Raw genomic sequence first — 14,318 nt, forward strand, 5'->3', positions numbered from 1 at the left:
CCTCCTTAATATGAGTGATTGTTTCATCTTGCTTGCTCCACATAATTCATATTCTTCCATTATTTGTTGAGTTGTAGTTGAGTAGATGACCCCATCCTAGAACAATATTATTCAAAATCCTATCCACTTTTTGATACTTGACTCTAGTTTCAATTAAGTCAGCTAGTTTAATGTGTTTATTATAGATTAACTTCTTTACTTCTTTCTACTTGTATCTCTTATTCACCCCCCTTACATTCCAGATTAGCCAAGTCATATAGTATGAATTATCCTCCCTTTATTAGGAGGTTTAGAACTTGTGGCTCCAGTTATACATTCTGCACTAAATCTATTTTTGAAAAGCACTGAGCAAAGTACAGAAAAATCCTCAGAAGTGAATTCTGGCCATGTTGCTGGTTGTTTTGCTCCTTGTTCCTGATCATAACTTACCTCCCTCTTGCTATTGCTCGTACTTTCAGTGACTTTCCCAATTTTCTCTTGATGTTCCACAAGGTCAAACTGTGTTGCTTTTGCTGCACTTGAATGGGTCCCTTGGTCATTCATCTTTGCACTATCTTCTTTTGCCCCCCTTGTCCTGTTCTTCTTTTTGGTTTAACTTGTTCATTTCCACATTTATGACCTATAGTCTGACATATTTCACAAAATAAAGGCTTCTACTCATATATTATAGGCTAGCTATGAACTCTGTCTTGTGGATCTTTCACAGTTATTTTATTAGGGAGAGGTTTAGTAATATTAACTTTTATCCGCATTCTCGCAAAGGATACTCTAATTTGCTTAGCTGTGCATTCATCAACAAACAAAGGAGTGCCTATAGTGCTGACAATTATGCTTAGAGAGTTTGATCCCCAGCAATTCAAAGGCAAATGTGGTAGCTTTACCCATAAAGGAATTTCTGTGAGGAATTCTTTATTGAAATTAAAATTAGCTGTCTATGGTTATAGAATCAGTGGTCTGTAGTTGATAGTATAAGGTCCTACCATCAGTATTTCCTGCGCTTCCTCCATTGATTGGATACTTCATAGTGAAGTATCCTTGTTCATGCATATAGATACTTGGTTCAACTACATTCCAATTTTGTGTTACAAATCGAAGCATAGCATTATATCCAGGGCAATACCAACAGCATATACAATCAAAGCACACTTCCATTTTTCTGTTTTCCTTTCAACCTCCTCCTTTTCAAGTTGAACTACTATCTCACCATCTACAATTTGAGGAGTAATGTATTCTAGAGTCATACCATTACCCGCAGATCTATTTTTCTTAAACATACTTACCCATAGTTCTGCAGCTTGACTTCCTTCTCCAGCATCTATTGCATTAATGATACTACCGCATTATATTCGTATATTATCATGATATTGAAAATCTTCAATGAGACACTTTTAAAATTCTCAATGATACCATAACAATATATTGATACATTGTCGGTGTCATATAGGATTGAGCACTTTTTTTAAGAAATAAAAATAAACAATTAAGAAAAAATTATTAAAATCACAATCATATTTATTAAACTAATTAGTAAATATATTCTTTGTGATACTCCGTCGATATGTTGATACCATATCGGTATCATATAGGACTGAGCTTAATCCTCTGTAATACTCTATCGGTATATTATATAGGGTGAGCGCTGACGTCAGCACGCGAATTAAAAAATTATTAAAAGGGGTAAAGGGTAATTAGTTTGGACGAATGGGTACTGGAAGGAATTATTTTGGGATGGGGTATGAGATGGTAAATAATTTGTTTAAAGGGTCCATTTTGTGTAGTTTTCCCTAATTATTTTCAATGAATAAATTATAAATTTTGCCTAATTAGCTAATTTTCCCTTACTTGAATAATGTTGGACCAAACTTCTGGGCCTGCCTATTGCAGCTTATACCCAATGGGCCAATTACATACCGGATCAATCAAAAAGCCCTTCTAACACCAAAATCTCTCACCCCTGTTAAGATATAGTTTGCCTTTCCCGGCTGCGAAAAACCCTAGTCCCTGCAGCTTGACTATTCCATCTCTACAACCATGGTAACTATCTTCAAACATTCACATTTTCGCTCTATCTGTGTCAATTCAGATGCTTTTGTATATACCTCTGTCTCCTCATTGTTGTTTGCTTTGCAGGCGGATGTTGAAACCGATGTGGCAGCAGGACAGCCCAGAAAGAGGACGTTCAAGAAGTTTAGCTACAGAGGTGTGGATCTCGATTCTCTGCTCGACATGTCCACTGACGAGCTCGTCAAGCTCTTCAACGCTCGTCCTCGTAGAAGGTTTGTATAGACTCACATGAGAATATTGACCATAACCTTAGCTTGCTAATTTTAACATTTTCATTTTGACATGATGACTTTTTAGTGTACAAAAATGAATTGTTTGATACAAGTGTTTTTTTAGTACTTGATTCCTATTTAGGTTTGGTTTGTCAAAATTGATATTCATTTATAACATGGATTAGAGTACAACTCTACTATTGATGTAGCTTTATGTTACTGTCTACTCAGACTATGTTTAGTTTGATATGTACTCCCTCTATTTCATCTAGTTTAAGAAAGTAAATACTAAAACTTTTAAAGTTTGTGGTCTTAAACTAAAAGATATGTCAAATGTATTAAAATGCTCTTTAATTTCGTGGTATTAAATATGTTATGTGTAAAACTGAAATTTAAAAAGTTGCCAAAAAATAAAGAGACCTTTTTATGAACGGACTAAAAAGGAAAAGAGGATAAACAAATTGAAATAGAGTGAGCATTAACTTATGTCCTGTAGTTTCCTCAGATGTGTGGAGATATTTGTTGATGCTTCTTGTAAAGTGGTTTTTATTTGTTGTAGGTTCCAGAGAGGTTTGAAGAGGAAGCCAATGGCCTTGATCAAGAAGCTGCGCAAGGCGGTAGGCATATAAACTATCAGTCCCTTTTCAGTTGCTTTTCCCGTGGGTGGAATTTATTTTCGTTTTATGTTTAGTAGCTTACTTTTATATGTGTTATGATTGATATTACTGCTTTAGTAGTTGCTCTATACCCTTCTTGGCGGCCAGATATTTTGGAATGCTACATCATAGAATTTGATGAAGCTTAAGATAGTCATTCAGTTGTACATAAATGTATCTAGCTTCCTTTTAATGATCTGTGATAGCAAAGGTAGTCTTTTGTATGGTTGCCTAGCATTGATATGACAAATGGGTTTCACGAGGAGAGGATTACTTATGGTCTACATTTTATTGGATGGATCATGCATATTGTTTTTCCATTTCTTTTAAGTGTTTTGATTTATTTTTTTTTTCAATTTTTTCCTTCTATTTTACATGTATCTTTTACTTCTGTTTACTTAGTTCTATCTATGAGAAATCTGTCATCCCAAAAGCTTATGGTTGGCACTATGCTAAGATTGATCCTGGAACTGTACTTAATTTTGATTTTACGGTGGAGTATGTATAATCCTTAAGTTTTGCTAAACAAAGGCATGTTTGTACTCAAATCAGCATAATCCCCAATGTATAAATTTCTCTACCTGATTATGAAACCCTCTATTCATCTCTTCATGCAAATCAGTGAAACTTTTACATATAAAAAACTGCCCATGTTTATGGATAAGCTAAATACAACTGTGAAAAGATCATATAAGGTATTGTGGCTGCCAGGTAAAACATCTTTAGTGTAAACTCCCAATGCTGGAGTTATAAAAAAGGCTTGAACATATGTACTAAAAGTTTGTTTAAAGCATTCTTTAAAAAGAAACTGCTGGTTGGTTCTTTGAAGTCTGATTTTCTTTGGCATGCTCATTTATCTAATGATGGTTTTAGAGAACTAGCAATCCAGTTTTGATGTGAAAAGCTTACTTGGTGGATTTTAGTTGAGGGAAAAATCATTTTTGTTTTCTGTTTTTGGTTGAATTTGCTTTTGTTAACCTTTGATCTTTCGACTTATTCAATAGAACCTTAATTAGTTGCTCCTTTCGGTTCACTGCCCTGCAAATTTTAATAGCTGAGGCTGAAATTTCTTTCAACTGAGTTACATGTCGATAGCATCATAAGGTTGAACAATAAATCACCTTGACTGGCACTTCTCCTGAAATTTAGCTCTGGCTGGTAGTCCAGCGAGATTTTATGTATAGTGCAAAACTCTGTGTCATAGTGTGTTTTAGTTGGATTTTTGAGGATTTGTCTGCATTGCTTTTTTGAGGTTGCTGCCAAGTGAGGACATGCCCTATATTTTCTTTCTCCTCATTTTTCTATTGAAATGACAGTTCCCTTGATTTATTTGTGTTGCTATCTTTATGTCTCTCCAGTCTTGTATGAGTTCCATTTGCATATATGATATCGTGTGCTTTGTTTGGTCTGCTACCTTTTTCATTTGAGCATTTTAATGCAGAAACGCGAGGCTCCACCAGGTGAGAAGCCAGAGCCTGTCAAGACTCATCTGAGGAACATGATTATTGTTCCTGAGATGATTGGAAGTGTCATTGGTATTTACAATGGGAAGACATTCAATCAGATTGAGGTCAAGCCTGAGATGATTGGCCACTATCTGGCTGAGTTCTCAATCTCATACAAGCCTGTCAAGCATGGAAGACCCGGTATTGGTGCTACTCACTCATCAAGGTTCATTCCTCTGAAGTAATATGGCATGTTAGGTTATCTTTGTGCTGTTTTTTGCTAGAATTTTGATGAAGGGCTTCCATTATGAAAATATCTGAGTTTGTAATAGCTGTGGTCAGCTGATAAATATCAATTTTATTTGTTTTTTTCATGACATTGGTGTCTTAGACTCAATTCTTTTTAAATGCTCAAGTTTTTTTCATTTTGTTTTTTTGCTATTCTCTATATCCACGAGTTCAAATCAAGAAGTCAGTAAAAAAAATGGTAGTGAAGTGATAAATCCGTTTTCTTCCATAACCAAGGGTCTTGAGTTCAAACCCTCAATAGAGAGTTGAATTTGTTTGAAAGGGCTTTACACCCTATGTAAAACTTTTTGGAGTAAATTCAAATTTAGTTGAATCTCAACTTGAGCATCCAGCACCGATGGAATCAAAAGAAAAATATCAAGAAACGCAAACTTCTCCACTATACAAATCTAATACAAGTTTGTTCAACTGAAAAGGATGCAGGAATTGATGAATTCTCCTTCTAATCAAAGTAGAGAAAAGAAGGGTAAATTTACCTCATCTGGCCCGAACAAGTGAAATACCAAAATTATTATTTAAATGGGGTAAATTTTTTATAAAAAATTAGGATAACATTTCAAAAAAATAAAATCTATATTATTATAAAAGCATGAATATAAATGTTGATTGATCAAAATATCCACTAAAAGTTGATTTACTTATTTGCCCTTTTAAGTTTAAATTTCCTTCATCTAAGAAATTATTAATGGGTATAAATGTATTTTGTAGTAGGACTAAACAAAACATATTTCTATTAGGACTAAGTTTATTGCAGGATACATATTATTCTATTAACACTAGGAGCTTAACATTAACTCTATTTCAAGTAAACTATGAGTAGGAAACTTCTACACATTTTATAATATTGGTTGACCAAAATATCCATTAAATATTGAACGACTTTGGTATCCTTAATGAGTAAATATTTAATAGTTATAACTTTAATTAATTTCAAAGTCCTACATATTTGCATAGTAATTAAATAACAATTATTTTAAAAAATAGGTAAATGATAATTTTATCTTAGAGTCTTTCAATAAAGGGCAAAGTTTCAATCAACAATTCAATGAGATAGAACCTCCCGTCATTAATCTTTTTTCCTAAATTCAAGATGATTCGAAATCGAACTCCTAGATCTTGGGTCAGATCTCAATTTGAGTGTTTGATTTTGAGTTAGCAATCGAGGTAAGATTTCGGGTGGGGTGTCAGGGTTGGGTCCCGAGTTAGGTGTCAGGGTGGGGTTTCATATCGGGTGTCGGAGTTGGGTTTCAGTTCGAGAATCGAGGTTGTGTCCCAAGTCAAGTATTAAAGTGGGTCTGTAATAGATTGTCGGGGTTGAATGTTGGGATCGAATCCCGATTCAAAATTCAGATCTCGTGGTCAGGTCCTGATTAGGAAGTCGGGTCCCGAATTAAGAGTTGGAGTCGAGTCCTAGGTCTGAAGTCAGGATCGGATCCTAGATCGGAAGTCGGGATCGGATGTCGGGGTCATAGCTTGGTTCGCAAGTCAGGTCTAGGGTCTAATGTCGAGGTCGAATATCTGGGTTGAAAGTCAGGCTGACTCAATAGTCGGAAATAGAGGTTGGGTCTTGTGTCGGATGTCAAGGTAGGGTGGGGTCAGATCCCGATTCGAAAGTCGGGTGCAGGGTCAAATTTCAGGTCCAAAGTCGAGTTCTGATCTGAAATTCAGATCAGGTCCTAGGTCAGGAGTTGGTGTCAGAAATCAGGTCTCAGATCAGTGTGGGGGTCAGATGTTGAGGTCGGATGTCAGGGTTGAGTTTCGAGTCGAGTTCAAGGTCGAATGTCGGATTGAATCGTAGGTCAGAAGTCGCGTCTCGGATCGAGTCTTGGATTAAGTGTTGGATCGGGTCCTAAGTTGAGAGTCGAGGTTGAGTGTTGGTTCGAAAGTTGAGTCCCGATTCAGTTGTCAGGTGCGGGATGAGACTCCGAATTAGTCATTGAGTTTTTATTTTGTATGATAATTGATAGAGAGTAATGTACAGTCATAGACAATAGTATTGTAAAAGTTCAAAAAAAAAAAAGCAGTTGAAATGAAAAGCGAAAAACAAAGTTTTCGGCGTTTCCTGAAATTCCAAATACAACTTGTTGTGTTTAGAATTTTCACGACCAAATGTTAATTTTCAAACAAAGTAAAAAGATTTCCCTCAAAAGAATTGAATAATCCTCGTGCCAAACGTGGATATGTTTGGTCATGGAATCTGTGGCCAAGTGGGGTTGTTGGAGTTATTAGAAGTGAACAAGCAATATTATTATTGTTTTTGCAATGTTTGATACATGGAGTATTTAACATTGCTTTAGAGAAGAAAACTGAGGCCTTACTCGTAGAGAAAAGACTCTATTTAGTGACACCAACAAGCTTCACTAATGAGACAAGTTTTCAGTTTCCCTCCTTTACAAGGAAGACAATTAGGATCCTTTATTATCTATTGAGTACTGCATGTACAAAATCTATAATTTTCATGTTCATAGACTTCTTGTTTTGGCGGCAAGATGAGGTACCTGCACCTCATTTAGATTATATTTCATTTTTTAGGTAAAGTATCAACTATTATTTGCAAAATGTATAACCAAACTCAACTCCCTTTTCAACTCATATTTCAAAAATTCCAAATAAAGTGAAAAAATATTTTTAATAGTTTGATCTATGACATTGATTATCTAATTTGAAATATTATTCTTTTAGAGCATATTTGATGTTTCAGGTAAATTAATCAAGTTGATAATTTTACTAGTTTTTAGAAATTGTTTGGAGTGGGGTGGGTTATGAAGTATGCTTAAAAAAGTATATTCATATTCTAAATATTTATTATAAAAAGATATGCAATTTATCAATGTGACATCCTAAAATTTCAAAACCTCACCTTCACATCAGATTTCATATCGAATGTTCAAACGGACTCTAAAAAGAAGTTAGCAAACATCACTAAAAGTTTTTTTTTTCTCTCTTAGCTTGGTGGGGTGGATGGGTGAATGGAGAGGCTTTCTTGAAGTCTTCTACCAGACGATGTTGCATGTGCAAAGGTACTTCACAATAAAAATTAATACTCCCCTACTATATGTGAACATAATGCATATGTCACACATATAATATAGTATGTACTAGTTATATATTTACGGAAACTTGTATGTACACGTAGATGCAAAGCAAAGAATATCTCACATTCATAAAATCACAAAAATACTTCAAAAGTTAAGTATTGGAATGAGATCTTCTATCATCATTGAGATCTTTATGCACTTCCATATAGGATTTTGAAAATCTTACCAAATCTAACCAATATCAAAGAAAAATAAATACCAATTGAGATGGTTTAGAAATATCTACAATATATTTAATCACACAGAATAGATTAATTAATAAAATTTTAAAAAGTTATCAATTCTGAATTATTTTTTATGTCATTCTCTTTTTGAAATTTTGGGTGTAAACTTTTGTTGCCTAAATAATTCACTTCGTGTGCTTGCTTGAGGAATATGGTTTACTTCGTCTGATTAGTGCTTATATTTTCGATATTTGTGTCTTGCTTTTCTTCAATTTCAATTCTAGTTTGTTTGGAAAAAGTAAAAGTGAGATTATTTATTGTAGAAATAAGAAGGTGATCCTTTTAATGTTTAGTAAAAGAATATTCAAAATCCGGTTTTCACTGTCCAAAAGATTGTAATTATTTTTATTTGTCACCAGACATATATAGTTCTTTCCTATTGTCTGATCCAAGAAAAATACTTGCATGGGTATGAACAGTGGCGGAACCAGGATTTTCATCGAGGGGGTTCAAAAAAATAAGTAAGCACGCTAATAGTATCCACAAATAAGCAGATCGGATCGGGTCATATATGAACGGGTCGGATCAAATATAAGAAACTAGATAAAATTCAACTTTAGCTCAACACTAACAATAAAATAGAGAAAGTACGCGTTTGACATAATATTAAAATTAATATGAGAAAATGTATTTTTAAAATTTTAATTATGGATTCTGTCGCCGTCATTGTTGTATAAATACATTATTCAATTTTTGAAACTAAATAAGGAACACAAAAGATTATACTATCCAAAAAAATATATTAAAATAAGAGAAATAATTAAATGAAAGTTTAATAATGAGGATTTTCTTAATTCTTGATTTGTACGTTAAAGGCATATTTTTTCTTAAGTTGTGGTCACTAATCTGTAGTAGAAGGATAAAAGAATACTTCCAAAATCCAATCCTATTTATTTAATCTTACTTATAATCATATTATTCCTTAATCAAATAAAAATTAAATGTTTGACTTAAAATGAGTATGAGAGAATTTTTTTTAAAATTTTAAATATGAAAACTCAAAAAAAGTTATAACTTTTACTTAATTTTATAAAAATAGAAATTTTTTTATTGTAAAGTGTAATTCATTTTATGTTGTGCTCTAAAATATTAATGTAAAATAATTAAACACATATAATATAGTTTAATATTACAATATTGGGGTTGGACGTTTCATTTATTAAGCAAGTAAAAATTAAAATTGGCTGAAACTAAAATATGAAAAAAAAAATGTTGCTACCCAGGCTTGAACCCGCAGACTTAGCTCCAAAATTTGCAATTTCGTGAACCCCTTTACCGCTGGACCAAGTCTTTGGCTTGTGTTCAAGGGGTTCATTATTAAATATATACTCATAAACCAACAAATTGATTCTATACATACGGTGTAATTTTTCGACGAAGGGGGTTCGGATGAACCCCCTAGGCTGCATGTAGGTCCGCCCCTGGGTATGAATGAATTGAAGGAGAGGAAACAATGCATTAAATTCTTCAAGTAATAGTAGCTCTTTTATGTGTGTTGTCAACTCTTTATGTATTATTACCCAAAAAAGAACTCTTGAAATGTACATTCAATTGACCATCACTTGTTACTCAAAAAAAGACATTGAATCTTTTTCTATTGCTCCCATCATCTTATACATTTTCCTTATGCATTCCCTTAAGAAATTATTCATAAAAAATATATATATTTACAACTCTACGTAGTCCGATTCCAAAAAGAACACTTTTTAAGCGATATATATCAAAAGGATCCTTCCTATAAACACAGATCAAAATAGACATTTTGCTCATTTGTGGGTGAATTGAGACAAAAAAGTTAACTCCTGTTAGTTCACCCTAAAACACATCACAAAAATTTTAAAGGTAGTTCGTCCACAAATGGGCGTACTACAATTCTTTTTATTAGTTTCTCACGTAAAATTATATCATATCTGAATTTTAAGTGTATTGTAAAGTCTATTTGATACACAAAATCATGAGTTTCTTCAATAATAGAAGTATAAAATAATTGAGATTTTTTTATAAAATAAATTATTTATTTGCTTACAATCAATAGTAAAAAAAACTATTGAGATCGACAGAGACAACGATTCCTCTTAAATTATATTTTTGTACCACGCAACTTGGAGCAATATCCATTTCATTTCTACGACGCCTACTAATGTTGGCCCCATAAATTATCAGATATTAAATATTTACAATTAAATTGAATAGAGAAGTGGCCAATATAACACTAAAAGAATCATTTAGTGTTCATCTCACTAAAAAGAATAATTTAGTATTAATATAATTCAAAAAATTGTAATGCAGTAATTGAAAAATTATTTTAATCAAAAATATAATCAGTTAAGTTCATAGAAAACTAAACATTAACAAAGAAAAATTGCTCATTAAAGCTGGAGTTCCATCCCTTACATGTACCAGCCAAATATGAATTATTTAATTATAATGGAAATTGCACTAAATAAACAAAACATTAAATAATTGACCGGGAACGGGGAATCCCGCATCAACATGCACATGGCCTTGTTCCCTCAAACCATAGACTTCAGGATAATAAATAATTACTATTGATTTTAAATAATACGAAAAATAAATTAAAATAATCAAAATGCATGACACGAAAATTTTGGTTAACAGAAAGAAGAAGAGGAGGAACATCATTTAAATGAAGGAATAAAACACTCAACCACTAAGACAGCGAGGACAAGAACAGCAAGCCAAATAACAATAACATAGCCCGGTGCACTTAAGCTCCCGCTATGCGCAGGGTCCGGGGAAGGGGAGCCTTGGAGTAACTGGTAAAGTTGCTGCCATGTGACCAGGAGGTCACGGGTTCAAGCCTTGGAAACAGCCTCTGGCAGAAAATGCAAGGTAAGGCTGCGTACAACAGACCCTTGTGGTCGGGCCCTTCCCCGGACCCTGCGCATAGCGGGAGCTTAAGTGCACCGGGCTGCCCTTTTTTTTAATCTTGAAAACGTTATTTTGAAAAGATAGAAAAGTTATTTTCGACAAATCATCGATTTAAGTAAAATATCTTAAATATTAAATATCTAAAACAAATATAATAGTGGAAATCCATACTGAAAATATATAATCAAGAAGAGAACAGTAACAACGGTAATCCAAACTGGAACACGAAAAAGAAAAAGAAAAATAATAAAAACTGAGGGACAATAATTAAACGAAGCCTATTAGTAATAAACAAGCCAGACAATAGTATATTTTTCGTTTATTGCTTCTTGTCCAATTACAGATGTCCAAAGATACTTATCTCTCTCTCTATATATATACTACTGACTATCAAATAAAAATACAGACATCATGGAAATTGACAGCTTCATTCTTCATCAACATATATTTTTGAGTCTCCATGAGTTGCTGAACTAATTAATTGCTCAGCTCCTGCGCTTGCATTTCTCCATGGCTCTTGGTGCTGACATTCAAGAAAATATTGTTTAGGGATAATCGAGAAAATAATTCATCCGGTCTCAAATATGTAAAGATATGACACATGAGCGTAATTCAACTCCAAAAGCTAGCTAGTTCACGAGGGAGAGGATTGTCCAAGTCCATATAAATAGACCACCGGCCCATTCCCAACTAATGTGGGACTTTGACCCACTCTAACAAAATATTAGTCATTTTGATAAATGGAATTTGTTTCCAAATATTTCTTTCAAGTATAAAGGGTAGTCGAGACAAATACTCGTATAACCAAGGGTTATAAATATTATTTTTCTCAAAAAAAATCTGCAAAGCTTTATAAAAGAGAGATAATATATCTGGGATTAATTCTATTGAAATATAAAAAGAAAGGAAAACTCATACCAAGTCCAATGGCCTCCGATCCTTTCATTATGCGTAAACGTTTGCATGAATCAACAAACATCCTGCATCAAACCATAATGTCGCAGAAATTAGCCATAGCCATAGTTGGATCAAGTAAGATGAAAATTGTAAATTGTGTTCGCCAAAAGTTATCATCTAACATTAACCTCTATAATAAAATTAATTTAATTTACCCTGCAATATATGTTAGCAGTTGAAGTTCGCATATGAAATTATAGAAATTAATATCGATAAAATGAACTTACTGCCAAGGTACATCTCCAACGAGCATCCAGTCCCCATCCTTATCTTCATAGGTAGGTACATAGTCAGAACTATTGAGGACATCCATCAGTTTCCTCTCATTCATAAAATCTATCATTCCTTGGGACCCATAATTACCTGCATATATACACCATATACAATTAATTAATTAATTAACAACCTACCTAGTGAAATTAATTATTACCAGTAAAAAGCTAGGCTATATCACTCATATGATCATCATACTAAGATCTAACTTTTTCCCTTCTTTTTTTTTTCTTTTGAAAATGCAATAACTATAGTCTAGCAATAGTGAAACTTTTCATTATAACATCTCTAAATAGAAAGAATTCCAGAAAGGCATGATCTTGAGCCGCTGACAAAATCTAGAGATCCTGATCTTATTTTCATCCCATCGTTTGATATCTGCTTTGGAGTTTGATTAATTCAAATGGACACCGGAAAATACCATTTTGGAGTAAAATGTCACTTTTAAATTCGAACCTAATACCTCAAATTAATGGTAGAGGTGTACTTAATTACAAGTTACTTCTTACCATAACTTTCGTTAGTTAAGGATATGTTTTATATTTTCGGTATAACTAATTAATATGTTAAAACACATATGTTAGTATATTTTGAGTAACTTATAATAACCCAATGATGTTAAATAATTATATACTGTCAGTGCAGATAAGTTACATGGAATAGGAAATTATGGACATACCCATAGTAAAGGAGCTAAACATCTTGGCCAAAGAATCAGAGAGTTGTTGGTAACTTTTGTACATCTTTAAGTCCACCTTACGAAGGTAAGGTGCACCATCCATGGAGACCTTCACAAATGATATTGTTTTTTGTCCCTTCTTACTAATTTCTTCATTATTGTTGCCTTTTTGAGACATTATGTTCTTCCTGAAAGATCTTACTGGTGGCCAACCTACCACTTGCGCCCTGTAATTTAAAAAAAAATTAAATTTTTGATACGACGAAATTCATTTTTCATGGAAATTGTGTTTGTTTTTCGATGTTTGGTTGGTGAGTTAAAGTATTACCCTCACTACAAAAAAAGAGAGAAGGAATGAGCTCAAAATTCATCGTTAATCTGTCGTTAAATAGGTGTAACAAACGGATTAGTGATGGAATTTTTTTGTTTAGTAAGAATAATATAAATTTATATTTTCTTGATTAGTGTATTCTGTTAAAATTTATTTATCTTACTTTATTTTTTTATTCTACTAATAAAAAAGAATGTCATCTCTGTATAGTTAGTAAGTTAATTTACATTTAATTTAAGATAACAAGATTGAAACTCTTATTTAGATTTTTAAATTTTTTGTCTAGTCAGCTAAGATATATAAAATGAAATGGAGGGAGTAATAATATAGGGTTGTATCCTCAATTGAATCCATAACTTGTAAGTACTTAGACTTGACTGAAGTAATAATATGTCATGAATATTATGTAAAGAGAAAAAAAAGAGACTGACTTAGTTGGTGGCTTGAGAGAGTCCTTGTTGGAAGAATTTTCCTTTGGAGGAGTGTTCATATTCTTGATGGGAGTAGTACTATCATCAAGGTTGAGTTTGAGATCAACAGTTTGAGAAAATCCCCTTTTCTTAATATTCTGATCTCTTAATAGTGATTGTCCACCACCAGGCAGCCCCAAACATAACTCAGTTTCCTTGAGATTCAAGTCCATTATATTTTCCTGCCCAAAAAAACACTTCTTTTTGTTCTCTACTATGCAAATTGATGATACTATATAGGCTATGGCTATGAAAATTGAAGAGAGAGAGAGAGGGAATGTACTCACTCAAAGTTGGAATTAATAATGTAGTGGTGCTAGCAAAGTAAGGGGAGCATTTACATGGATATTATGTGCATATTTATTTTAATTTTTGCTATGATGTTCCAGCGTATGGCCTGGTGACAAGTGGACATGCACAGTATGCTGATCATCTTGGGATATATCACAAGGCATGTTATTGTTATCAAAAGAAGGGTTAGGAATTTAACTTAATACTAATTGTAATATAAAAAGTACTCCTTCACTTGTAATATATAATCTAATCTGCTGCACTTTTTAGGTTCATAATTTCACTTTTTATGAATTGGTTATTTGATTTTCTCTGTGTTTCAGTGGTCTAGGAGAAAGTGATTAAAATAGTCCTTTTTTTTATAGGGATCATATATAAGTTCAATTTAAAGTAGTTAATCTTCTAAAATTTTATTTC

At 33.0% G+C, this 14,318-nt stretch overlaps 2 protein-coding genes across 3 annotated transcripts; one reads left to right on the plus strand and one right to left on the minus strand.

Annotated features, from left to right (window-relative positions):
• Positions 1-1,929: 1,929 nt before the first annotated feature.
• On the plus strand, positions 1,930-4,754 carry LOC129899175 (40S ribosomal protein S15). The gene is made up of 4 exons (XM_055974020.1): positions 1,930-2,034; positions 2,131-2,276; positions 2,836-2,893; positions 4,374-4,754. The coding sequence occupies exons 1-4, from the start codon at positions 2,032-2,034 to the stop codon at positions 4,620-4,622; spliced, it is 456 nt and encodes a 151-aa protein (XP_055829995.1). The 5' UTR covers positions 1,930-2,031; the 3' UTR covers positions 4,623-4,754.
• A 6,360-nt stretch (positions 4,755-11,114) lies between these two features.
• Positions 11,115-13,949, minus strand: LOC129899174 (auxin-responsive protein IAA14-like). Of its 2 annotated transcripts, XM_055974019.1 has the most exons (6): positions 13,898-13,949; positions 13,572-13,792; positions 12,810-13,036; positions 12,085-12,220; positions 11,819-11,880; positions 11,115-11,423 (listed from the first exon to the last, which is right to left on the minus strand). In XM_055974019.1, the coding sequence occupies exons 2-6, from the start codon at positions 13,781-13,783 to the stop codon at positions 11,386-11,388; spliced, it is 675 nt and encodes a 224-aa protein (XP_055829994.1). In that variant the 5' UTR covers positions 13,784-13,792; positions 13,898-13,949; the 3' UTR covers positions 11,115-11,385. The 2 variants fall into 2 exon arrangements, with proteins under 2 accessions (XP_055829994.1, XP_055829993.1); XM_055974018.1 differs by having other exon boundaries at positions 13,572-13,946.
• Between the last annotated feature and the right edge of the window lie 369 nt (positions 13,950-14,318).

The sequence above is a fragment of the Solanum dulcamara genome, chromosome 8, assembly GCF_947179165.1.
Source record: "Solanum dulcamara chromosome 8, daSolDulc1.2, whole genome shotgun sequence".
NCBI classification, from domain to species: Eukaryota; Viridiplantae; Streptophyta; class Magnoliopsida; order Solanales; family Solanaceae; genus Solanum; species Solanum dulcamara.